Source organism: Crotalus tigris, unplaced genomic scaffold (assembly GCF_016545835.1).
Source record: "Crotalus tigris isolate CLP2741 ecotype Arizona unplaced genomic scaffold, ASM1654583v1 scf7180000017622.5263843, whole genome shotgun sequence".
NCBI lineage: Eukaryota > Metazoa > Chordata > Lepidosauria > Squamata > Viperidae > Crotalus > Crotalus tigris.
In genome coordinates this window covers 3228608-3253504 of record NW_024096517.1, presented here as the reverse complement: position 1 = coordinate 3253504, position 24897 = coordinate 3228608, and the positions used below count along the sequence as shown (strand labels likewise).

Sequence of the window (24897 nt, the reverse complement as noted above, 5' to 3'; positions counted from 1 at the left end):
TAGTTGTTTTCTTGTAGACGTTTCATTATCCAAACTAGGTAACGTCATCAGCACCTAGTTTGGCTAATAAAATGTCTGCAGGAAAACAAGCAAGCTCAGAGAGCACCAAGGAGCCCTCGTTTCAATTCTGAGCTACAAATATTCTCCTTTATTGGATTGTAATTGAGTCCACAATTTCAGTCATAAGTTGTGACAGTCATAAAATGGGTCAACATGGGACTGTGCCCGATTTTATCACCTTGTTTGTGGCAGTCACTAAGCAAATGTGGCAGGTCGTGAAGTGTAAAATTCATTAATTAAAAAGAGCTGCGGTGGTGCAGTGGTTTAGAATGCAGTGTTGCAAGTTAATTCTACTGACTGCCCGAAGTTCGATCTTGATTTTCAAGCCGGTTAAAATAAGGACCCAGATTGTTGGGGGCAAAATGCTGACTCTGTAAACCAGCTTGCGAGGGCTGTAAAATACTAGGAAACAGTATATTAGTCTAGGTGCTGTTGTTATTGCTAAAATTGTTTGTTATGGGATGGTTCGCTATGGGGCAGTTTTTGCTGGAAACCCTAAGTAAACACCAGTTTCCAACAAAACCGTAAATTGTGTTCACAGGACAACAAGATGCTGCAAATGGCCATAGGTGTGTGTCAGCTGTCGAGAAGCCCACATACTGTCCCAGGGAGATGAAGGTGGCACAGACATCGTAACTTTAAAACCGGGTTGTAAGCCCTGTTTTTGAGGTCCATTGTAATTTTGAAGGGTAGCCAGTCATAAGTTAAGGGTCATCAGTATGTGCTATCTGGGCTGCTCCATTTCCCTGGCTGGATTTACCTGGCAATGACCTGGTTCACACTTGATGCTAAATCTTATTGTAGGTTTATTGAATGAACTGTGTTCAAGTGGACGTAGCTTATCAGTGAAAAACCACATCAGGCAGCAAAAACATCATAAGGAACATTTTGCTGACTGGTTGAAGGCTGAAGTTCAGTTAGTTGTTTTGCTTACAAACAATGTTCCAAAAGTTCTCACGCAGCATGTGATGGGCAATAAGGATGTCTGCAATGGAAAACAGAGCTACGTTTTGTGCTCCTTCTTTACGTCAAACCCATTAACAAAAGGTCTGAATGGCCCTGGATTTTGTGGCACCTTTTAACACTTGAAAAATATATCCTCATTCATAGATGAAAAGTCTCCTTAGCAGATCCTCATCTAAGATACATTCCTAGATTTGTGGCTGCCCAATATCTGGAGGCCATCAGGCTATAAAAAAGTATGTTTATATGTCTTGACAATCCATTGTTCTGTCCCTTTTTAATCATCATGGTAAGATGATTGTCTAAGTGTTTATCAAACCTTGATTTATTTGTTTACCAACAATAATCTTGGAGGAAAAATGTTGTCATGTAATGGAAACATAAGCTGTCTTTAGAGTGCTAGGAGACCCTGGCTCTCTTCTCCAATAAACTGCAACCTTCTTTCTAAAGCAGTCACATGTGGTTTATTCCCAGCTTGGACTGAACCATGATGAAGACTTTTCCTTCAACATTCTTTTTAAAAAAACATCAAGGATAGTGGCCACATTTACATTGTTCAGGAAGGGTTTTAAGAATGGATGATGTATGGCATGCAATGAATTCATAGGCAACACGTGATGCACAATTAGAGCCCAAAAGTGATTTTAGGAGCATTTGGATCGCGAATGCAATTCGTTTACAAACTTCCAAGGCGAACTGCAGAATTTTCACCATCGATAAGCGTCCTAGACCGGCAACATCAGAATGCCGATCTTTCCTTCTGCGCGGAATTTAAGCTTTATGTTATTCTACCCATTTCTATCTCTATGGTTCCCCGCTGAACTTCAGAGGGGGGGGGAGAGAATAGTAGGAGATGAAGCGGAAGGAAGGGAAAATCACCAATCATTACAGCCCAGGAGACGCAGCCTACCGGAGAGAGGGAGAGGCGGGCTCACGCTTGCGCAGTACAGCGGGCTCGAGGGCGCATGTGCAAACCCAGGAGGACACTTACAGGATGAAGTAAGCGGGAGTTTGATAATAAAGAATAGTATTAATAAATATTTTTATGGAGGCGGGAAAAGGGGGAGCAGGGCTTATTTTGGGATAAGTATTCAACTTCGGAATTACATTGCGAATAAAGCATGGAATCGATGAAATACTAATGCGGAAGAGTGTTTCTGGGCTTACACAGAGTGCGTTTTCATCTAGCAATATTTATCATTGGCGGGGTTTTTTCCGCTCCCCTTCTTAAGGCTAAGCCTTGAGATGCTAGGAGGAGTACATTACCCTGTTTTGGGCTGGAAAATGGGGTAGCCCAGGGTTCAATATGTGTGTCCATTCAGGTCCCCTCTTTCAGCTTGACCACTCTTGCTGGCCTAGTGTGTGGACGTGGAGGGATAAAATTTGTGTACGAAATACAGATCTCTGGGATGAAGTTGGGATAAAATGAATCAATTTACAACAGTTCATTTAGTGACCGTTTAAAGTCAAATTGGCACTGTAAAAAGTGACTTTTGACCATTTTTCACACTTAACGACCGTTGCAGCATCCCCATGGTCACATGAACAAAATTTGAATGCTTGGCAACTGGTTCATATTTATGACGACTGCAGTGTCCCGGGGTCATGTGATCCTCTTTTGTGTCCTTTTGACAAGCAAAAGTCAATGGGGAAGCCAGTTTCACTTCACCATGTGACTAACTTAACAACGGCAGTCGCTCACTTAAAACTGGGGCAAGAAAAGTCGTAAAAAATGGGGCAAAATTCACTTAAGAAATGTCTTACTTAGCAACAGGAATTTTGAGCTCAATTGACATAAGTTGAGGACTACCTGTATAAGTAACCTGTATAAGTAATTCCACCTCTTGCTGGAACATCGCTGTTCAGAAGGATTATGAAGTGTAGATTAAGACTCGTTTTTATTCTTCTTTCCTTCTGTAGCCCATTAACCAAAGTGAAGCTGATCAATGAGTTGAATCAGCGTGAAGCAGAGCTGGGAGTGCAGGATAAGGTTTCCTGGCATGCAGAGTATAGTGGCAGCGCCTGGGTATTTGTGGGTACGTAATGTGCCTAGAGACATCTTACCGTGTCACTCCCTTGTGGCATCATAAGCTATGATTAGTCCTAGAGCAAAATGGCTAAACACTTAATAATCACTTCCCTTCTTTTCCCTTTCTAGGGGGATTGCCATATGAACTGACTGAGGGGGACATTATCTGTGTATTTTCACAGTAAGTAAGAACAATGAAAACTTAACTTCAGAAAATAAGGTCTTTCTCTGAGATTGCTTTGATGTTGCTTTTCAATTAAAACCAAACTATAATGCAAATAACAATGAATGGGAATAAAAGGGTAACTTGCAAATTAGCTTGAAATGTTTATAGTGAAATCACATACATCTATTTCAGTGGTTCTCAACCTTTTTAATGCCGCGACCCCCAACCGGTCGTAAGTCAAGGACTACTCAACCGGTCGTAAGTCGAGGACTAAACTGGTGAAGCACCCTTTGCAGAATGGGACTTTTGGCGGGCTCAGCAGGGCAGAGACAGCCTGGACCATTCCTATTGGCTTTTTAAAGCCAATAGAATTATACTCTATTCAAGAGAGTCTATTCTATTGGCTTTCAAAAGCCAATAGAATAAAAGGGAGTAGCACAGCTAAGGAAAAGGGGGAAAAAAATGGCGGAGTGCGTTGTTTGGCGACCCCCGTGAAATGGTCGTTCGACCCCAAATGGGGTCCCGACCCACAGGTTGAGAACCACTGATCTATTTGGAAGCAACTGCTATTGAATTGAATAATGCTTACTTCAAAAGAGTGAAGTCTAGTCTTGTAGTTTTACCAATAATTTTGCCAGCTCTTGTCTTTACCACAATACTACCAGGGACACCTTAAAAAAAAAAAAAAGCTCTGAACAATAAAAAGTATTTATTTTATTTAGTTAAACTGATACCTTTAGTTTTTACTAAAAGCATCAGATTAGCTGAAACAAATATGAAAAAGATTTTAAGTGTTTTGTTAGAGAAATCCCAGGCATTTTGGAACAACATCTATTCCAGGGCAGGTGTTTTTTTCTGAGATTATTTGCTAAAATAGTAGTTTAGAAAATAAGTAATATTCTTACACTGCTTTATGAACGCTTGTAGGTCCCTAGTTGATTGAAAATGCTGGATGAGATGTAATCTAGTAAAATAGTTCTTAGTCTCAGTGTATGGAAAAGGGCTATAGTCTTTAAGCCCTACATCAACACTTGTATTTCTCAAAATTATCCCTGCTTGTGCCGTTTCCTTTTTTTTTTTTTTAGACCCAAGACTAAATATTGTCAACTTCCATTTTTCTGTTCAGGTATGGAGAAATTGTGAACATAAACCTGGTACGCGATAAAAAGACGGGGAAATCTAAAGGTTTCTGCTTCATTTGCTACGAAGATCAGCGAAGCACTATTCTTGCAGTTGATAACTTTAATGGGATAAAGGTTAGTTTGGCCATTTATTTATGAGACTTATATACCGCTTTAAGTGCAAGCACTCTCTAAGCGGTGTACACCAGTAAGCAATGTATATATATATATTTACATTGCCCCCAACAATCTGGGTCCTCATTTTACCTACCCCGGAAGGATGGAAGGCTGAGTCAACCTTGAGCCGGTGAGATTTGAACCGCTGACCTGCTGAACACAGTCAGCTAAAGTGGCCTGCAGTACTGCACCCTAACTGCTGCGCCACCTCGGCTCTTTTAATCTATCTTAGCTATTGAAGATCCTCTGGGTATTTTGCTGCTCCGATTGGGCTGTGACCCAGTTTCACATACAATATATATTTAGAAACACTAAGGCCTTTTATGAAAGGATGCAGTGAATTTATTATGTAGGGCTTCGTGGACATAGCAGAAAGGGAGCAGCAGGCAGAGAATCCTCTTTTCCTATCAGCAAAAATAAAGCTTCTTTCATAATAATCCAAAGATTATTTCAGGCTTCACTGTGTCTTAAGCTAAAATCTTAATTGCTTATATTTGATGGTTACCTGCTCATGTAGCTTCAGTGGGGGAAAAAAAACCAATAGTTTCATAATGTTCGTAATTTCATAATGTTTGCAGATAAAAGGAAGGACAATTCGTGTGGACCACGTGGCCAACTACCGCCCACCAAAAGATTCTGAGGACATTGATGAGATTACAAAGGGTCTCCGAGAGAAAGGCTGTGGTGTTAAAACTCCTCCTCAAAGTTCAGCTGAATCCCCAGAAGAAGATGAAGTGGAAGTAAAAAGGCACAAGAAAGGTGATAAGTCTTTTTTCTTTCTGTAGCCAGAATTATACAAATTGGAAAACTAATAGTTTGTTTAATCACATTTGATCAAGTCACAACTGACTTGATTTGCACAATATGCTGTGCTACAATGTGCCTTATTTGAACTAGGCTGTTGTGTGTTTCTATGCTGTATGCAAATCTCATTTTAAAGCTAAGGGAAGCTTCCAGATGTAGGAATACACAACGTATGCAGCATTTCAATGAAGAAGAATCAGCTGGAGGTCCAGGATCCTGTTAGTTTTCTGGCGTGTGAATTATGTCTGACATAATAGAATTGTACCTGCATTAATATACACATAGTGTTTCAGACTCAGTTAACTGGAGTACTTTGAGAGAACCAAAAGAACCTTGGGATGAAAAGAGAAAAAGCCGATTCCCTATTTTTAAAGTTCTGTTGCGATATAAGATAAAATTCAGCATTGTTTTCTCATTCTGAGCAAATGTAAGATGGCCTGTATTTTAGCTCCTACACTTTCCCTGCTAAAATTTGGGGAGTTGAAATTCACACATTTTAAAGTTGTTGAGAATGAGCAAAAGTGAAATAGAAAGTGCTGGTCATTTCCGTTAGAGGAGGTAGAATAAATAGAAGGGTTAACAGTCAACATTTCTGGGTAAGCAAGAGAAATAGAAAATTAAAGAAAAAGGGTCAGGTAGAGTGGGGCAAGACAGTTTTAGGAGCACTCCCTATCAAATCATTTAGAAAGAAAGTTGCATGCAATTTGAAAGCTAGGAAAGAGTTTCTGGAAAGATGGAATGCCACGAAATGTATAAAGGAGGCATTAGAAAAGCATCTGAACGAGATATTTGTGGAAATCCTTTTGATTACATTTCTTGTACTTTCAGAAAAAAAGAAGAAGAAGAAAGAAAAGCGAGCGCATCGGAAGCATCTGAAAGAGGAATCTGGTACAGATGTGCTTTTCCCGAAATCCAAGATTAAAGTGGAAAAGGAAGACCCGGACTATGAACGCTATGCTGGTGAAAACCAGGAAACCTGGGGTAGCACATCTGGGCACCAACACCAGAGTAGGATGCCACCAGGACAAGAGCTCAGATATGAGAGGGGGGTAGAGCGATCTGGGGAAAGAGGCTCAGAAAGGGACAGATATGAGCGCAGAATGCCCCCCAGTGAGGAGAAGCACAAGAAAACGGAAGCCATCAAAGATAGACAGCACGCATCAGAAAGCAGATCACGTGATCGCTCAAAGAACAGAGAGAAGTCTTCCCGGGAGAAATCCTCAAGTCATTACTAAGTCAACTGCTGTTTTCTCTCCTTGCACGCAAGAAAGGCCAGCCGTAGCCTGTGCTGTCAGAACATCGGCTCGGTGAAACAGGTGGAGTTGTAGGGTGGCAGCGCAGCATTAAATTTTGGAATTGAAGGAGAAAACTCTGGGGTGCTCTTTGGAGCTGCGGTTTGTCTCTCCAGAAAGGAAAACCACAAGAAACAAAATCAAGGTGCTATTTTGCCTACCATTTGCAGTAAAGGCCTGAATTCCAGATGCAAAACAGCCGTGTGAGCCTTCCATTCCCCCCACTTCAAAATCTAGGCTTAATAAGTCCACTTTGAATGGTTGCCACCTCTGCAGCTTCCAATGCCAACTTCATTTCTGCTGCTTGCATTTTTGCAATTATCCTTCTTAAGTTGCGGCATGGAGGTGCGACGGCTTAAAAGGAGAAGATCTGTGCTCTCGCAGTTTGAGTCCTACTTCCGTGCGGTGGGGCGAGTTCCCGTCACTTGCCTCTGCTCCTGCCAACCTAGCAGACCAAAAGCTCATAAACGCAAGTAGATAAATAGGTACCACTTCTGTGGGAAGGTAGCAGCATTTTGTGTTTTGCCATATGTTCTGCAGTGCAGCATGATGCCATGCTGGCCACATGATGTCAAGAATGTCTTTGGGGAGTACGGGCTGAGTGGCTTGAAGAAACAAATATGAGCACCGCCTCCTAAAGTCTGCCACGGCTAGCAAAGTTCCTACCTGCAGGAACACCTTCACCTTTGCTTTGTTGCAGTATAATTGTATGGCAAGGGATGAGCAGTCTTTTCAAGGCAGGGCCTGCATTCCCTTAGCTAAGCAATCAGGATCTGCATATGCATCTGAGGTTAATTGGGGCAAAGTTGAAACTTTGGTTCATGTCCTTTCTCATCGCATCGATTCATCCATTCATCTTCTCACACATGCACCCACATATCTAACATGCTTCCTCTCTCATGTGGGTGTGCATCTGCCAGTTTGCAATCTCTCACCCTCTCTTATTTTTGCTGGCTCCTTTTTCTACTTTTATTTTTTTCCTCCTCCTGGCACTTTTTTTACCCGCAGTGGTGGAAGATGTACACAACACACTGTTTCTGTTTGCAGAGGCAGCTTATAATATTTTTTTTCCTGATAAGGGAGATGTGCCATTTGCAGCCTTATCAGGAGCAAAAGGCCCCATGGAGTGTGACTTAAGCCCTTATCACCACTAGCTAGGCTACTGAACATATTTTAGATGCACATGCTTTTGAATATTAGTTTAAAGCTTCAGCTGCCCACCTGCTGGAAGGCAAGAACCACCCCAGCATTGTGAGCATTGCATTGGCTTCCAGGTGCATTTCAAAGTGTTTATTGTAATTGATGAAACTGCTTTGATCCCAGATTTCTTCACTTGTTCTGGACCTTTCTCCCAAGGGGAGGTACAAAGGTTAGGTGAGGTGGGAGCTCGCCAATAATGTGTTTTGGGTGGGTGGGGGCTCTCGCCTTGCAGAACAGCCCCACCTCTCCAAAATGGCCTGGTTGGTATTCACCTTGGCATCTTTGCAATGTTATAGATAATTAAGCAGAACCTTTCTAGTCTTTCAATAACTCTTGCTATGCACATTAGGGACGACAATGGTGAGGTTAATTGTTCATTGATCAGTGAACATTGCATCTTTGTAATGTTTGATTGTTGTGCTGGTAAACTGTCATGAGCTGATCCGATCTGATGGTACATGAATAGGTTGAGCAGAGGAAGTATGCAAACTGCTAGGTGGGGCACCAGAACAAAAGTGCACAAGCCCAGGGCTGTATTTAGCCCCCCAAAGGCTTGTTGTGAGTCTTAAGGAGCTCTAAATTATCAAACTATAATTCTGAATATATGTCAGCGAGACATTTTTAAACATACAGACTAAATGTATTACTGTATTATGTATTCATTATATTTACTTTTAATTTTAAAAAAACAGTGGAAAACATCCATGAATTTGTCTTGGCTTCCCCACCCTTTTTTTGAGAGTCGGCAAATACATAAAGTAGAAATGCAACAAGCAGCACACCTCTATCCTAAACCATGGAGATCTGTTATGTTTAATCAACACAGAAGATATTGTGTTTTGGATAAAAAATATCTTTGTAATCCTTGAATCCCGTTTCCCTCCCCTACAGAGATGAGATTATTTTATTCAGAATTTTAGGATACTTTGGATTTAAGAATTTGCAAATCCCCTCTAACACCGATGTTACCCTGGTTGGGTAATGAAATGTCAACCCGGAGGTACAAATATTCTTTTCTGTTTTATTGACAGACGAGAAGGTGCGTTTCTTCTCGTCTTCAACTAAAACACTGTACCTCAAGATGAGGGGATGGCAAGTGCTGATAAACTGACACGAGAGCGAGAAAGCCACCAAGGGCGATAATCCAAAATATGTTTGCAAGTGACAGTTTACACAACTCATTTTCTGAGAGGCTGCACACTATACTAAACTAATATAATGGCTTCACATGCAAAGGAAGGCATCTGCTAGACCAGTGGTGGCGAATCTATGGCATGAGTGCCAGAGACGGCACTCAGAGCTCGCTCTCTGGGCATGCGTGCCGTCGCCCCAGTCCTAGGCCTTCAGCTGGGTTTTATAAAACCTTTTCGCTTTAGGCCTCTGCCGCTGTGTGCAAAAAAAAAAAAAAAAAAGTTCAATCAATTTCAACTTCTTGGGGAAAAAAAAAGATCTTGCAAAGTTGGAATTGATTCAACTTTTTAGTCCCACCCAGTCTGCCGTTACCACCGTAGCCATGCCCACCCAATGGGCAACACCCACCCGGCACTCAACGATGCATAAGTGGGTTTTGGGTTGCAGTTTGGGCACTCGGTCTCTAAAAGGTTCGCCATCACTGTGCTAGACCTTCAGCACTTGTGAATGCAGGCAGCCCTCCATCCTATTCCTAAGACTACTTCCATTGGTGGATGCCCAACCAGGGCGAACTTGAAGAAGCAAGATTGTCCCTATTGCAGATGGATGCAGGTCTTCCATCCTTGCCCTAGGGCCCACCAAGATGGCTTCTATGCATCTCCTGCAGGTCTCTTGTTCCCCCATTTGCGGGGGATGGAAAGGTGCCCTTGGCAAGATCAAAGCCTTCTCTTCCCTCTGGGCTCCGCCCCCTCTTCTTTAGCCACGCCCCCTCGCTCTTGAAGGGAACGCCTAGTCAGAGGAGGAGGGTGGGGCAGCGCCCCTCGCCCAGGCGAGACTTTTGGGCTCCGCCGCGCTCTCATTGGCTACTTTTAGCCCCAGCCCACCAGCACGTCCAGGCGGCTCGTCCAATCGCAAGCCTCGAGATTCTCCGCATTTTTTCCCCAGCCCGCTGAGAGCGAACCCCTTTTTTTCTTGTTAATACTTTTGGCCTTTCCCGGCTGCCGTCCGGACCTAGCGCGAATCCTCTCTGGCCGGGGAAGCACCGAAGGAGCGCAGCTGGCGCGCAGAAAGAACGGTGCACCGGGAAAGGGGGGAGGGGGCCCGCCGGCTCCCTTCCTCCGCAGCCGCGATGTCCGCCCTCAGCTGGAAGCCGTTCGTCTACGGTGGACTGGCCTCGCTCGTGGCCGAATTCGGTGGGTGAGATGGAGAGGACAGGCAGGGCCGGGCGCGCATGCGCGGTTTCTCGGACGCTACCCTTTCGAGTTACCGGGCAGTAGGCCACGCCCTTTTCCCGGCGCCTAGCAACGCCCCAGCCCGGCTCTACCGCGAAGCGGCCTAGCTATTCCGCCTCGGTCCACGGAGACCTGGCGCCGAAGGGCAGGGAAGTCCGCTGGGCGGGCAGGCCTTGGTCCAGCTCCCCGCCCCCCAGTCACTGTCCAGCAGTTGACCTTGGGTGTCCAGTCCTTAGTGGAGAGAAAAGCATCCCAACGCCGGAGTTCTTGCTGTGTAAAATGCAAAACAAACGTGACTCTTATTTTCACCGGATCGGATTTCACCCTAACATTTTCAATCGGACAGTTAGCATAAGTGCAGGCAGTCCTCGACTTACAACCGCACCTGAGCCCCAAGTTTTCCTTGCTGAGTTGCTAAGTGAGTTTTGCCCCCTTTTACGACCTGTCTTGCCAGAGTTGTTAAGTGAATCACTGCAGGTGTTAACGTTTGTAAGACGAGTGTTGAGTGAAAACGGGCTTCGCCGGTGACTGTGCTCGTCAGAAGGTCGCAAAAGGTGGATCGTGTCACCCCGAGACACTGTAACCGTCGTAAATACGAGTCAGTTGCCCAGCGTCTGGATTTTGATCACAAGACCACTAGGGAGGCTGCAATGGTTTTAAGTCACTGTCAAAAGTCACTTTTTTTCACTGCTGTTGTAACTTTGAACAGTCACTAAATGAACTGTGTAAGTCGAGGGCTGTCTGTAATCAGTGGAATGCCTTTCCCCCCCAATATGTGTGTGTGTGTGTGTGTATGTGTGTGTATCTATATTTATAGATATAGATATAGATAAAACACCAGCCTGAAGATGACGAATGGGACTTCGTCGAAACGTTGCCAAGACACTTCCAATTTTACACGGGAGAAAACCCGAATAACCAATGACCTACATACAAACACCCGCGAAAACCTCAGAAAACATACACACACAAACACACACACACACACACACACACACACACACACACACACACATATAAAGATGAATAGTTTGGCTAGCCTCAAATGGGGAAAAAGGCAGGCCTGTGACTGCTGTAGTCAGTCCTACAAATTGCGGAACAGCTAACATGTTAGAGCAGTCATTAGATCATTTCTTAAGTATTACTGTGTGATTCAGCAGCTTCTTCTTTCCTAGGCACCTTCCCTGTGGATCTCACCAAAACACGACTTCAAGTGCAAGGACAAAGCATTGATTCCCGTTTCCGAGAGATCAGATACCGGGGCATGTTCCATGCCTTGTTCCGCATCTCCAGAGAAGAAGGCATTCTAGCATTATACTCTGGGTAAGTACCGCTCCCCTCTGTTCCTCTCTTGTGTGCACAGCTGCTTTCCCTACCCTATACAGCTAGTCCTTGTCTTACCACAGTCCATTTAGTGACCGTTCAAAGTTACAATGGCACTGAAAAAAGTAACCATTTTTCACACGACCATTGCAGAATCCCCATGGTCACATAATTTACATTGGAATGCTTGGCAACTGACTCCTATTTAGGTCGGTTGCCGTGTCCCGGAGTCACGTGATCCCCCTTTCCAGCCTTCTAACAAGCAAGGTCAATGGGGAAACCAGAATTCATTTAATAACTATGTTACTAATTTAACAACTGCAGTGATTCCGTGAGCAAATGTCACAAGATGGGGCAAAACTCACTTAACAAATGTCTCACTTAGCAACATAAATTTTGGGCTCAATTGTGGGGCATCAGTGGAGGACTCTCCACTGATGGTTGGGATCACATGAAAGACTAACCCATGAATTACTTGGTTCAGGGTTGTTTGTTGTGGGCTCAGCTAAATGAAGTGGGGGTGTACTGCTGTTTTCCTAGCTAGATCATTGTTGTTCTTTGTGATTGCAGCATTGCACCAGCTTTATTAAGACAAGCATCTTACGGCACGATCAAGATTGGTATATATCAGAGTTTGAAACGACTTTTTGTGGACCGTTTAGAAGGTTGGTATGCAAAGGAAACATTGTGCATCTTTTTTTCCCCTTCACAGAGCTATGAAGTGTCAGATATATTAATTTCCTGGACTTTCAGATTCCCAAAGTGGACAAAGAGAGAACTAAAAATGCAAAAGATGTCATAAAGATGGGATAGAAAATCACCTATGTTCTATTAAGTGCTTTCTTATTTATTTATTTTTTACCCCAAGAAAGTTTGAATTATATTTTTCTCTCGTTAAATCTTTACTTCTGATTCTTCCTACATCATTTTGAGATATATTGTGCCTTGTTTCATTGCACTCAGACCCCAAATAGTGTTCATTATCAATCTCCACCAATAGCTGCTATGTGAGGCAGTTATGTAAGCCTACACAGATGTTTGTATTAGAGAGGACATGGATGTTTTTCTAGATGAAACAGATGCAATAAAGAGAAATGCTCGGTCATGGAGGGCAAAGTTGCTGCAGCAAGCAAAATTCAGGCCTTCATTCCACCCATTTCTTTCTATAGGTAGTCCCCAACTTAACAAGAGTTCATTTAGGGACCATTCAAAGTTACAACATCACTGAAAAAAAAGTGACTTATGACCGTTTTTCACACTTAGGACCATTGCAGCATCTCCATGGTCACTCGATCAAAATTTGAACGCTCGACGAGTGATTCGTATTTGCAGTGTCCCAAGATCACGCGATTGCCTTTCTGATAAGCAAAGTCAACGGGGAAGCCAGATCCACTTAAGAATCATGTTACTAACTTAACAACTGCAGTGATTACTTAACAAGGGTGGCGAGAAAGGTCATTAAAATGGAGAGAAACTCACTTTTAGTGACTGTCTCACTTTGCAATATAAATTTTGGGCTCAATTATGATCGTACGTTGAGGACTACCTTTATCTGGTTTCCTCTTGAATCCATTTTTTGACATTTTCATAAATCTAGATCAAGTCTCTGGATGCACAGTGCTCCTATTTTCCTTGATGAAGATTAGAATCCAGGGCTTTTCCTCTTAAAACACACACACACACATCTGAATGCAGTAATGTTGACGCTTGTTCCAAAATTCAAAACGGGGGAATATCACGATGATAAAAAAAAAAAAATCCAGATGTTATGCTGCCCTGCCTGCCTTTTCATCGCCCACCAAGTTGCCTCTGCCTACACTGTCACATGTGCTATTTTTTGGTCTCTGCTTATGGGAACTATGTCTTAAATGTTTGTTTTCCTGCAGGCCCTGGGCAGACAGTGACCCGGTCTCTTTGGAGATTGCTGCGGTCAGTACCCCTGCCCTTCCCAGCCTAACTCTGCTCTAACTCTTGGCTTTTCCTTTCTGAATTAATTCTCTAATCACATTGGCTGGGTTGTTTTTTTTTTTTTAAAAAAAAAATCCAGTTCTCAGATTCTACTGAATCTCTATCAACAATTCTTTCTGCGTCTATTTCTCAGGAAGCTTAAGGGATTGGGTAGCATTCCTTCAGACTCTTAACAATTCCGGCAAAAGCAAGGAAATTGGTAATCAACTCCCTGCTTTAGTTTAACAGTTTGGAAAAGAATGGCTTTGATTGGAATCTTGCAGATTTACAATATATCCCTGATACCTTAGGCACAAGAAAGAGATAAATAAATTTATATATATAAAAGAATTATATCTTCCCTCCCTGATACAGCTGACAAAGTGAGAAAGAGCCTGTGACCTAGAGGTTAATACAGCTGTCTAACATGCACACAGCCCAGGTTCGAATCTCAGAAGGGTATGTCTGGCTGAAGAGAGTTAAGAAGCTCGAAATAGCTATTCCAGTTCTCCCTTTATTCTTTCTTAGCAATCTAAAAAATAAAAAAAAAGTGCAGGTAGATAGATAGATAGATATAGATATAGATATAGATATATTCGCTAAATTTTTGGATTGGTAACAAAAAGTTAAAGGGACTGGGATAGCTATTTCAAGCTGATTAGCTCTCATCAGCCAGCCATACCCTTCTGAGATTCGAACCTGGGCTGCTTGCACATTAGGCAGCTGTGTTAACCTCTAGCCCACAGGCTCTTTCTCTCTTTGTCAGCTGTATCAGGGAGCTGTCCCAGTCCCCCTTTAACTCTTTTGTTAGCAATTGAAAAATTTAGCAAATACAAATGATGTCGCAGTAGCGACTGCTGCCTGTGGATGGCTCTAGATTGAGCTGATACAGGCAAAAGATTTCTTCCTCCCATATTTGGGCTTACAGGTGTATAAAAAAAAACAACACTCAAGACTCAATATATATATTCTCTCTCATCTTTGCTTTTCCTTCCTGAAATCTACTTCTGTCGCTTGTTTCTTCTTGAGCAGAGTTTTGGGTTATATCACGTTCTTCCTAATTGCAGATGAAACGTTATTGATCAATGTCATCTGCGGGGTGATTTCAGGCGTCATCTCCTCTGCTCTGGCTAATCCAACAGATGTACTAAAGGTAAGAGGAGTCTTTCTTGCTGGATTCTTGTCACGGTCTGTACTCATTGCTGGTCTGTTGGTGCTTTTTGTTTTTACTTCCTGGCAGTTTTCAAATTCTGTCACTTTATGATACTAACAGTCCCGCTCTATCACTAGATTGCAGCTCATCCCTGACTTAGGACTAAAATGGACGCTAGAATTTCCTTCATCAGTCATGACGTCGTAAGTCGAGGCATCCATGTAACCAACCCAGTTTTATGACCTTTTATGCAGCAGTCGTTAAATGAGCCCAATGCATTCCTATGGATATTTTGGGCTGGAAAAAAAATAGGTAGTGTCTGGCCAAACTATCCTAAATCATATCCTGTGACCGTGGGATGCTGAAACCAGCTGTAAACGTGAGCTGGCTGCCAAGCACCTGAATTGCAGCTATGACATTGTTGGGTGTGTGTGCGCTGGAGAACTGGAGAGGAGGCCCATGCTTCAAGCTAATTGGGGAATGTGATTTATGACTGTTAATTGGAGGAGGGAATTGTGCTTTGATACTATGTGCTCAGGGGAGGGGAGTTCAGTTTTTGGCTTCGATTATGCAGCGCCAATGTTTTGCTACTCAAAATAAAGATTCTTTAAGGTAAGCAATGCCTCGAAGTTCTTTTGAAGAGTGTTGTCTGTCAGAACCATGACACTTGGGTTACCTGATAAGGCTGGCAATGAATATTCATGCTTAGTTCCCTGGCCTCCGAGCAATAATGTTGGCTTGCATATGTCCACGGGCTTCCCTGCTCTCTTCATTTTCAGATTCGAATGCAAGCTCAGGGCAGCCTGTTCCAAGGAGGCATGATTGGAAGCTTCATAGACATCTACCAGCAAGAAGGCACGCGGGGCCTCTGGAGGGTAAGGGCCCCTTGTGTTGCCTCCCACTATCCGGGTGTTTTGTGGTTGCTTCCAAAGACCAACGTGGAGAAGGCTTGTCTAAGACGGTTTTTCTTGTGTTTATATTCTGCCTTTCCTCGGTTGTCCTTGATACTGTCTGAGCTTGATTGCTTCCTTGCAGGCATTTCATCACCAAACTAGGCAACATCATCAATGCTAGAAGGGGGTGGGGTTTGTGGAGTGGAGGAGAAGGAGGCGGAGGACTGTGGGGTCCTTTTTGCTCTCTGAGCTTGGTTGTTTTCTTGCAGGCGTTTTGTTACCCATTTAGGTAACATCATCAGTCCTCTGAATCTCCTCTGAGCACTCACAATAGTGCTCAGAAGAATCACCCTTCATTTCATTGTCACTTCAATAATGCTGTGAGGTTGGTCGGTCTGAGAGTATTACTGCCTCAAACCTGGCCAGGGCCTCCCACTATTATGAGCTGTGGTGGCACAGTGGTTAGAATGCAGCATTGCAGGCTAACTCTGCCCCACTGCCAGGAGTTCGATTAGCTTCAAGGGTGACTCAGCCTTCCATCCTTCCGAGGTCGGTAAAATGAAGACCTGGATTGTTGGGGGCAATATAGGTTGACTCTGTGAACCACTTAGAGGGCTGTAAAACACTATGAAGCAGTATATAATTCTGAGTGCTATTGCTAAGTGCTCTTAAGTGGAGACTTGAATCTGCTCTCCATCACTTAAACAATTTGTTGAATTTAAGGCTCAGCCCTTTAAGCAGATTTGACAACTGGTGGCTGATTCTAGAATTTTTAGTATCACTGTTGTGTCTAAAACACGGTGGTAGCAGTCATAAAAATTATAAAAAAAAAAATGTTGGAAGAGAGATCTCTTAACAGTTGAATAGTTTTAATCCTGTTCCTCAGTTGAAATGTCCTTTTTTCACCAAAGTCCCTTATTTTTCATTTTCAGGGACCAGCAAGTAAGACTCTAATTCTCTAGAGCAGTGGTTCTCAACCTTTCTAATGCCGTGACCCCATAATACAGTTCCCCATGTTGTGGTGACCCCCAAGTGGGTGTGGCCACCAATAAGAGGGAGTAGGACAGCTAGGGAAAAGGGAAAAAAATGACGGACAGCGTGGTTTGGCGACCCCCGTGAAATGGTCATTCGACCCCAAATGGGGTCCCGACCCACAGGTTGAGAACCACTGCTCTAGAGGAACGAGAATGGTAAAGCAAGCAAGCAAATAAACCAGAATAATGCATAGCAAATAAGAGATTTTAATTTTTGGCATTAGCATTTCTTAACAAAAGCAGGATTTTGCCCAAAGAGAAGTTGATAAATCAGACTTATAGATCAATCTTTTTAAAGCAGTATTGTAAGAATCTTGAGATCAGACCTAAGAGCCAGTGGACTGTTTTTTTTTCCTCCTGTGAAAAATGACGCAACCTGCCAACTTCAAAACAGTTAAGGATGGGATGAATGGAAGTTAGTAGGTCATTGACTGTGATGTCGTGCTTAAAGCCATTCTAACTTCCGGTCTTTTCTCTGGCTAGGGTGTGGTTCCCACTGCTCAGCGAGCTGCTATTGTGGTAGGAGTTGAGTTACCAGTCTATGACATCACCAAGAAACACTTAATACTTTCAGGACTCATGGGGGACACAATCCTCACACATTTTATGTGAGTACCTGCGACTGTTCTGATTGTTAACCTAAATGCATTCTTCTCAAATTGTGTTGGCTGTGAAATGAGGCATGGATTGTGCGCCTGGAGTAGTCAAGAGCTCACATTTTGGCATTGTGGTATTTTTCCCTGTGATTCCTGGAGATCGTGCATTCTTCTAGTAGGTGGAGACTGGCATTGCACAAAGCCACATTATGCACTTGTTTAGCTTTGATTTAGTATGACATGTTAACCCAGTTACATAAACCAAGATTTATGGCCCACTATTATGTGTAATCCGTGGCTTGTCGCTTTTAAAATATAGCAAAAACAAATGTAAACCCCTGTTAGAAATTGTAAGGAGCAAAGAGACTTAACCCTGCTGTGTCAACCCCATCTTCTGGTGAGGTGCTGGCATTATTGTTCTTAAAATTTTACGTGGGTCGTGGAAAACCAGAGGAACGATTGGTCATTCTGCTACACGCAATTAAAACTTGTGGTTTTCTTCACACATTTTCTTCCGAGAATTGTCCTGGGCCTGTTTCTGAAACCAGTGCCACCTAGAAGGAAGAAATTCACAATCTCTAGTTCAGTGGTTCTCAACCTTTTTAATGCCGTGACCCCCCCCCAACCGGTCGTAAGTTGAGGACTACTCAACCGTTCGTAAGTCGAGGACTACTCAACTGGTGCAGCACCGTTTGCAGAATGGGACTTTTGGCGGGCTCAGCAGGGCAAAGACAGCCTGGACAATTCCTATTGGCTTTTGAAAGCCAATAGAATTAGACTCTATTCAAGAGAGTCTATTCTATTGGCTTTCAAAAGCCAATAGAATAAAAGGGAGTAGCACAGCTAAGGAAAAGGGGTGAAAAAATGGCGGACTGCGTTGTTTGGCGACCCGCATGAAATGGTCGCTCGACCCCAAATGGGATCACGACCCACAGGTTGAGAACCGCTGCTCTAGTTACTCTGTGAGATGCACCTGCCTTTAAATGGCTTCTTCTCTGCTTGTCTGTCCAGCTCCAGTTTTACCTGTGGACTGGCTGGTGCCATAGCTTCCAACCCCGTGGATGTGGTTCGAACTCGCATGATGAATCAGCGGGCCATCGTGGGAAGCGTGGAGCTCTATAGGGGAACAATGGATGGCCTGCTAAAGGTAAGTAGAGTGCCTCCATCTTGAGGGAGTCAGGATAGTGTGGTGCCGTGCTTCAAGTGCTGGACTAATAGCAGACTAATAGTTCCATCCTAGGTCATGGAAATGCATTGGTTGACTTTGTCTTTCTCCTCCCCTACAGCCTATTTTCCTTGCTGTGGTGGAAGCAGGAGCTAGGGGTGAAATGGGAATTCCCTTATGGGGTGCTTCGAGCTCCTGAATAAAGGCAGGGTGTAAACTTAATAAATATTGGGGACATCACAGAAAGTACGGACCAGGGTGTATTTTGAATGTGGTTTCTTACCACTTTTGCAGACTTGGAAAAGCGAGGGCTTCTTTGCACTTTACAAAGGCTTCTGGCCAAATTGGTTGAGACTTGGCCCCTGGAATATCATTGTATCCTTTTTGTACGCAAAGCAGAGGGAAGGCCGGGTAGTATTTTTGAAGCCATTATCGATCGTAGCCAAGACTTTTGTAGATACGGCAAATTTCCTGCCAGTAGTGAATTATAAGTTACCCGTTCCGATCTGTGGGGTATGAACCAGAACAATAACTCATTTTTACTGAGCTAGGTGAAGTGTCTGAACGTGCATGTTAAACAACATTTGCTTTAAGCACTTAATTTGGATTGCTGTACCAACTCTTATTTATTTATTTATGGGACTTATATACCGCTTTAAGTGCAAGCACTCTCTAAGCGGTGCACACCAGTAAGCAATGTATATATATATATATATTTACATTGCCCCCAACAATCTGGGTCCTCATTTTACCTACCCTGGAAGGATGGAAGGCTGAGTTCAACCTTGAGCCGGTGAGATTTGAACCGCTGACCTGCTGAACACAGTCAGCTAAAGTGGCCTGCAGTACTGCACTCTAACTGCTGCGCCACCTCGGCTCATCACCTCTTGTGCTTACACAGTGTTTTGAGTGATTAATCAATCACGTTTGACTCATGCCCACTTGCCGAATCACGAAAGCAAAGAAAGCTAGGGTCAAATTTAGGCAAAGGGAGCTTCTGAATTTTTAACTGATACAATTAAGGGCCAATTTAGCCTTCCCAAACGATTTGTTCTGCAGAGACATTTGAATAGTGCACTTTTCTTGGGAGTGTGCTGATGTAAACAGCACATATGAATTTGTGAGTTGAATAATTCTACACACTTCAGAGGAGCAGAGAAAAGCAACCTGGGTATATTCTATCCTTATCAAATCCAGTTGCTGAATCTTTAAGGCTTGGGAAAGACTCCTGCATAAGTGACTGGAGAACTCTGCCAAATTTATAAGGCACCTTCACATATTTATGATGCACTCAGGCTATTAGCTCCTCTTTGGCTAACTATCCAGAGCTGTTCCTTCCATTGAAGCGATATAAAATGTCCCTATTTTCTTATCATGGCTCACCTGCATGAGTGTCATAGACGATGATCAACCATTATAATTCCAAATTGCGGGGAGGCGGAAATCAGAGCTATTAATTTGTGTATTGCTTTTAACTTTCCCTTCTTTTCACACTAACATATTCCCTTGATTTCTGCAGTTATAACCCCGTAAGTCTGCTTGGGCTCTCGGGCTCGTTGAAATGCAAAACTAGACATGTTACTTAGCTGGAAAGGAGACCCAGACGAGGGAGGGAACGATTAGAAATTCTTCCTTTGAAAGATATTTCTTTAACTCCGCGGCAGTTTTTTATCACCTACGAGCAGCTGAAGAGGCTCCCTTTCTAAGGTGCCCATTTGGATTGGCAACCCAGCTGTCCTTCCTGCTCCTCTCCATTTCTGCATCTTCACGTATTTCTTTTTCTTTTCTTTTCTTTTTGTCTACATGGACTTTGTTTTACCCTCCAGGTGCTGAGTGCCCAGTATTGGGAGGGTGGCTTCAGGGGAGGGGGAGAATGGGTCCACAAATGCAGTATTCAGTGCCCAGTGCATGTGCTTTCCCCCAAGGAAGACGGTGGAACGTGGAGGGAGAGCACTTATGTCTGTGTTTGTATCTTCCATGAAGAGCGTTTGAGTCAGAAATCCTTTTCACTGACATGTGGCTTTTGCAGCAGGCAATCCCTCTCCCTTTGGCTAATGCCAAAGGGAGAAATATGGGGGCTGCTGCAGTCCTTCTTCCAGTGTCATATAACCCTATTAAAACTATTTATTGGAATCGAATCCTGTGATGTGCGTGTATGTGTATATATCTGCAAATACAACATTTTTCTGAAACTAGGGCAGGCGCCTGCATGTTTAAACAACAGGTCTTTTCTTTGAAAGGAAGAAATAAGAATTGCCTGTCCAGCTACGTGATTTATACACCTGCCAGGGTTAAGTTAATGTCCTTGAATCCTGACTTGGTACCGTTGCAAACCAGTTCAACTCTAGAGAAAGGATCACCCGGGTAATCCTCAAGATTCATCCAGTGAATTGTAGCTTCTGGTTGACTGCAGGATAACTCGCACGATAAGAGTGAAAAATCAGAGAGAGACTGGTTGTTAGCAACTCATAAAAGCTTGTGCCTTTTAATAAAATCTCTTAGATGAAAAGATGGTACCGGACCTGAAGCCTGATTTTTGGCTACAATCAATCAATATGGGTTCCCTCCTACAAAAAAAAAAACCCCTTACACCTCCCACCACCATTTAGCAGATAAAAATAGCTTTTTAGGAACATGGCTATCCAAGACACAATACCGAGAGAGATGTCCTTAGGAAAGGGAAATGAATCCAAATGATGCAATTCAACTACAGCAGGTGCATGACAACACAGTGGACAATAAAAGCAGCCACGCAGCAGGTGCCTGGGGAGAGGGATCTTACTATTACGAAAGAAAATAGAACAGGATTTAACCTTGATGGATTCTTCAACCCTTAAGCAAGCAAAAACGTGTGTGTGACAGTTCTGTGCATAACCAAGACCTCCACAATATCAGTCACAAGCTAGCAAATGGATAAAACTGAATGATCCTCTTGATTTCCTTGATCCATCTGAAGTGGTTGGTGGAACTGGCATTGGACGTTTTCCCAAACAACAGTCCTCCACCCACACTGGTCAGATGGACTGGCATCTTCTTTGTCAAGTTTTTGTGGCAACACACCAACTGCTCTCGATGCGCGATCCGGCATCACAGATGGGCATTTCAGCTCAATTCTCCCTAATGGGCTCCAACATATTTGTTAATATTCCTCCTTTCGGGGTTTCTTCAGCATCGTTCACTCCTCCATATGTCTGTTTTTGTTAAGGGCAAACACAATCAAAGGGCAATAAAACTGACTGAATAAAACAATAAAACTGAAACGGGTAATTTCTCAGAGCTTATGTTTGCGTACGCCAGACTTTCTTGGCATCATTGGCGCAATTAAGCACCGAGAGTTAATAAAGTTTGGATATAGGCTCTCCTTCCTTAGCAGCGGCATCCCACAACATTTTTCACTAGCCAATGGTTTGCTTATGGAAGGTGGTGGTTTATCACCTGGAAGGAATAAAAAAAAATAGGCCATTAATTTCCCCCCCTGCTCTGTCTCCCCAAAGATATGATCACCTAGATCTGAGAATTGTTTACAGGGATAACCAAATGATAATACTGCCAGAAAACCTTGTAAAGCAGAGGTCTGCAGCCTTGGCAGCTTTAAGACATGTGAACTTCAATTCCCAGAATTCCCCAGCAAGCAGAATTCTGGGAAGTGAAGTACACAAGTCTTAAAGTTACCACGGTTGGAGAGCTCTGCTGCAAAGCATTGTTGCCTTTGCTTCTAGGCTGCAATCTGCAGGGTAGAATAAAGCATCCCTATTCATGGGATTATAAGATTTGGAGAACATTGACCTTAGCCCAGGGGTCTTCAAACTTGGCAATTTTAAGACTTGTGGACTTCAACTCCCAGCCAGCCCTCTATTTTGGGTGGGTCTTGAAGTCTCCACTGACAGTGTGCTGCCATTTTGAGGTGCAAATGAATTAAAATCATCATGCAAATATATCAGTTTGAAATACATGGGCATCAATTGAAAACTCTGCCATAGGAGACAAATGCCCTTCCAGTGTTAAAATATGGCCATTGATCAAGAGATTGACAATCCCCACCGTAATCTCACACTGCACCAGACAAGAATTTGAACATTTCCCACTTTGGCCTTTATGAATTTGGCTTGCTTGATCCTGCTGTACCACGTGGCCTCTGTTGTCACTGTTAATGCACAAACAAGGCTAATCCAGTTTGCGTTCAGCAAAGTGTGGTTCCTGTCCTCTGTTTCCATAGAGAGGAAATGCAAGCATTATATAATTAACAGCTTTTGAAATCTCCAGGTTCCACTACTTGCTTTTCCAAGGCTCACTTATCAGGATCCAAGCTATTAATGGCCAGGGAGTAAATATGGTCCATCTGCCAATCTAATTCAACAAGAAATCGTCAGGATACGATCTCTTCATGAATGGCGGAAAAGTATAACCAACTTTATAAACCTAGTGGAGTGGATCTCCACGTTGGTTTGCATACATTGTAGAAACAAAATGTGTTTCTTTTTTCATCATTTCTCCCGTTTTTCTTATCATGGTATGTTTATGGGAGACAAAGAGTAAAAACCTCAAGACTGTTGACCTCAACTGACCATAAGGATGCATCCTTAGTTGACCTTGTAAAAAGCAGCAGTTCACCGTCTATAGATAACCAACTGTACATTATGACTAAGCTGCTGTTATTCTTTGTCAGAAACCATGAACCAATAAATGCACACATGTCTTCAAGAACTATCCAAACATCTCTAGATGATCCAAAATGGGAAGTTCTTTGGGACCAAGGATTTTGATTCCTTTCCAGTGCTAGGTCTAGAGTTTGTCTCTTGGCACTGCCACCATTGCCTTTTAGAGCTTAGTCATAATGCACGGTTAAGAAGAAATAAATAAAGTTGGAGTATAAAGTCTTCAAAGTGGCCCTAAACTTCTTACTGCTATGGGGAAAAGACTGCACCCATTTACCATGGAATAACATTGCTCCTGGACAGAAGACTTGGTGAAACACATAAGAGAAGAACCTTACCAGGAGTGACATTTTTTAAAAAAACCTACATCAGTCCTTCAGCTGGGCTAGTGAGATGATATAGAGTGGTCCCCCAGCCTGGGTGACAGCAGCATCAGGGTGGCTATCAAAGTGAAAAAGAGGAAAGATTTTGTTCTTCAGGCACAAACACATCTGACAGATCTCCAGGCGAACTTCCTTCTGCCAATATCCATAGATTAGGGGATTTGCTAGAGAGTTGCACACGCCCAACACCCAGAGGTAGTGCTCTAGCAGGCGATGGAGGTAACAGCGTTGGCAGGCAATCTGGACAATGCTAACCACAAAGAAGGGGGACCAGCAGAAGGCAAAACAACCAACCAGGATGGACACAGTACGCAGTGCTTTGGTATCATTGGCAGGCTGAGAGGCTGGGCAGGCAACTGGCAGACCGGCGGGTTCCAGTTCTCGGATGTGCTGGATGTGCAAAGAAGCAACCTTGAGCAAGCGGCAGTGGAAACAGAGGAAGATAAAGAACACTGGGAAGAAGCTGACACAGAAGACCACCAGGATGTACGTCGGCTGAAATACTGCGAAGAAGGTGCACAGACCTTGGTAGTTCTTCTCCTGGAAACTGTGGACCATCACAGGTACGAAGCCGATCAAACAGGCCAGCAGCCAGGGGCCTCCGATACAAATCCCGACCACTGGGCTAGCCATGATTCTGAAGTAGCGGAAAGGATGCGTAATAGCCAGGTATCGGTCAAAGGTGACCAGAATCACTGTGAAGATGGAGGCAGCGGAAGGGCAGGTGATGGAAGCCATTTGTAAGACACAGTATCGCTGGGGTGTCTGGTGCTTAGGACCAGACAGTTCTTCATTAACCAGACCCGTAATGGTGAAGCCCACCAAGGAGTCAGAGATAGCGAGGTTTAAAACAAAGCACAGGCTAGGGCAATGGTTCTTCCAGATCAGCCGCACCAGTGCAAGGACCACAACACAATTGATTAGCATAATCAGTGAAGCCAGCACAGCAAGGATTACGCCAAAGGCAATGTTTCCCATATTGATGATTCTTTTCTGGAGCAAGGTGGGTGTAGTAGAGTCCCTTTAAAACCAGTCTAAATGTAGACCCTTCTTGAACCGTCTTTCAAGAAGGTTTCCATGTTGCGTAGCTGGTTGGTAAACGTTCAGAACTCAAGAGATGGAAGGCTGTGTATCCTTAGCCAACCTAGCCTGCTCCCTTCTGCAGCCTTCAGCTGAGTACATTGGGTATTGCTACTAATGCTCTGCCTAGTCCCACCCCTGGTTTCCAGACAACGTGAAGAGAAGTCACTTCCTGCATTTAGCTCTTCAAGTATATTTGAAAAATGGTGTTTGGCCTCTACACATGACCCCTCGGTATGTGTGTGCAGATGTCTGAACTCTATCAATGGTTTCATTATGTTCCTAACCCATTATAATGAATTCTGTGGAATTAACACAATGAGCAAACCTGTCCTAAAAGGTACCCTGATAAAAAGAAGTCACCTCCTTAGAAGAACCCCTCTCTCTTTTTTTTGAGCACTACATCCAAAGACTGCCTCATATTCTCATTTTATTTCTTCAGAAATTGTCGAGTTCCCACATAGCTGGAAAAGAATTACAGTGACTTCAACAA

At 43.4% G+C, this 24897-nt stretch overlaps 3 protein-coding genes across 6 annotated transcripts; 2 read left to right on the top strand and 1 right to left on the bottom strand.

Annotated features, from left to right (window-relative positions):
- The first annotated feature begins 1923 nt into the window (after positions 1 to 1923).
- Positions 1924 to 8517, top strand: RBMX2 (RNA binding motif protein X-linked 2). Of its 2 annotated transcripts, XM_039330824.1 has the most exons (7): positions 1924 to 2022; positions 2944 to 3059; positions 3182 to 3233; positions 4345 to 4474; positions 5095 to 5275; positions 5851 to 5853; positions 6149 to 8517. In XM_039330824.1, exons 1-7 carry the CDS (start codon positions 2018 to 2020, stop codon positions 6553 to 6555), a joined length of 894 nt encoding a protein of 297 aa, XP_039186758.1. In that variant the 5' UTR covers positions 1924 to 2017; the 3' UTR covers positions 6556 to 8517. The 2 variants fall into 2 exon arrangements, with proteins under 2 accessions (XP_039186758.1, XP_039186766.1); XM_039330832.1 differs by lacking the exon at positions 5851 to 5853.
- On the top strand, positions 7811 to 20424 carry SLC25A14 (solute carrier family 25 member 14). Of its 3 annotated transcripts, none has more exons than XM_039330856.1 (9): positions 7811 to 7886; positions 11351 to 11498; positions 12069 to 12163; positions 14513 to 14598; positions 15378 to 15473; positions 17009 to 17133; positions 18133 to 18268; positions 18581 to 18661; positions 19951 to 20424. In XM_039330856.1, exons 2-9 carry the CDS (start codon positions 11440 to 11442, stop codon positions 19990 to 19992), a joined length of 720 nt encoding a protein of 239 aa, XP_039186790.1. In that variant the 5' UTR covers positions 7811 to 7886; positions 11351 to 11439; the 3' UTR covers positions 19993 to 20424. The 3 variants fall into 3 exon arrangements, with proteins under 3 accessions (XP_039186790.1, XP_039186798.1, XP_039186779.1); XM_039330864.1 differs by having other exon boundaries at positions 7831 to 7863; XM_039330845.1 differs by lacking the exon at positions 7811 to 7886 and adding an exon at positions 9342 to 10136.
- Positions 20079 to 24473, bottom strand: GPR119 (G protein-coupled receptor 119). The gene is made up of 2 exons (XM_039330811.1): positions 23280 to 24473; positions 20079 to 21721 (listed from the first exon to the last, which is right to left on the bottom strand). Exon 1 carries the CDS (start codon positions 24300 to 24302, stop codon positions 23310 to 23312), a length of 993 nt encoding a protein of 330 aa, XP_039186745.1. The 5' UTR covers positions 24303 to 24473; the 3' UTR covers positions 20079 to 21721; positions 23280 to 23309.
- Positions 24474 to 24897: the final 424 nt, after the last annotated feature.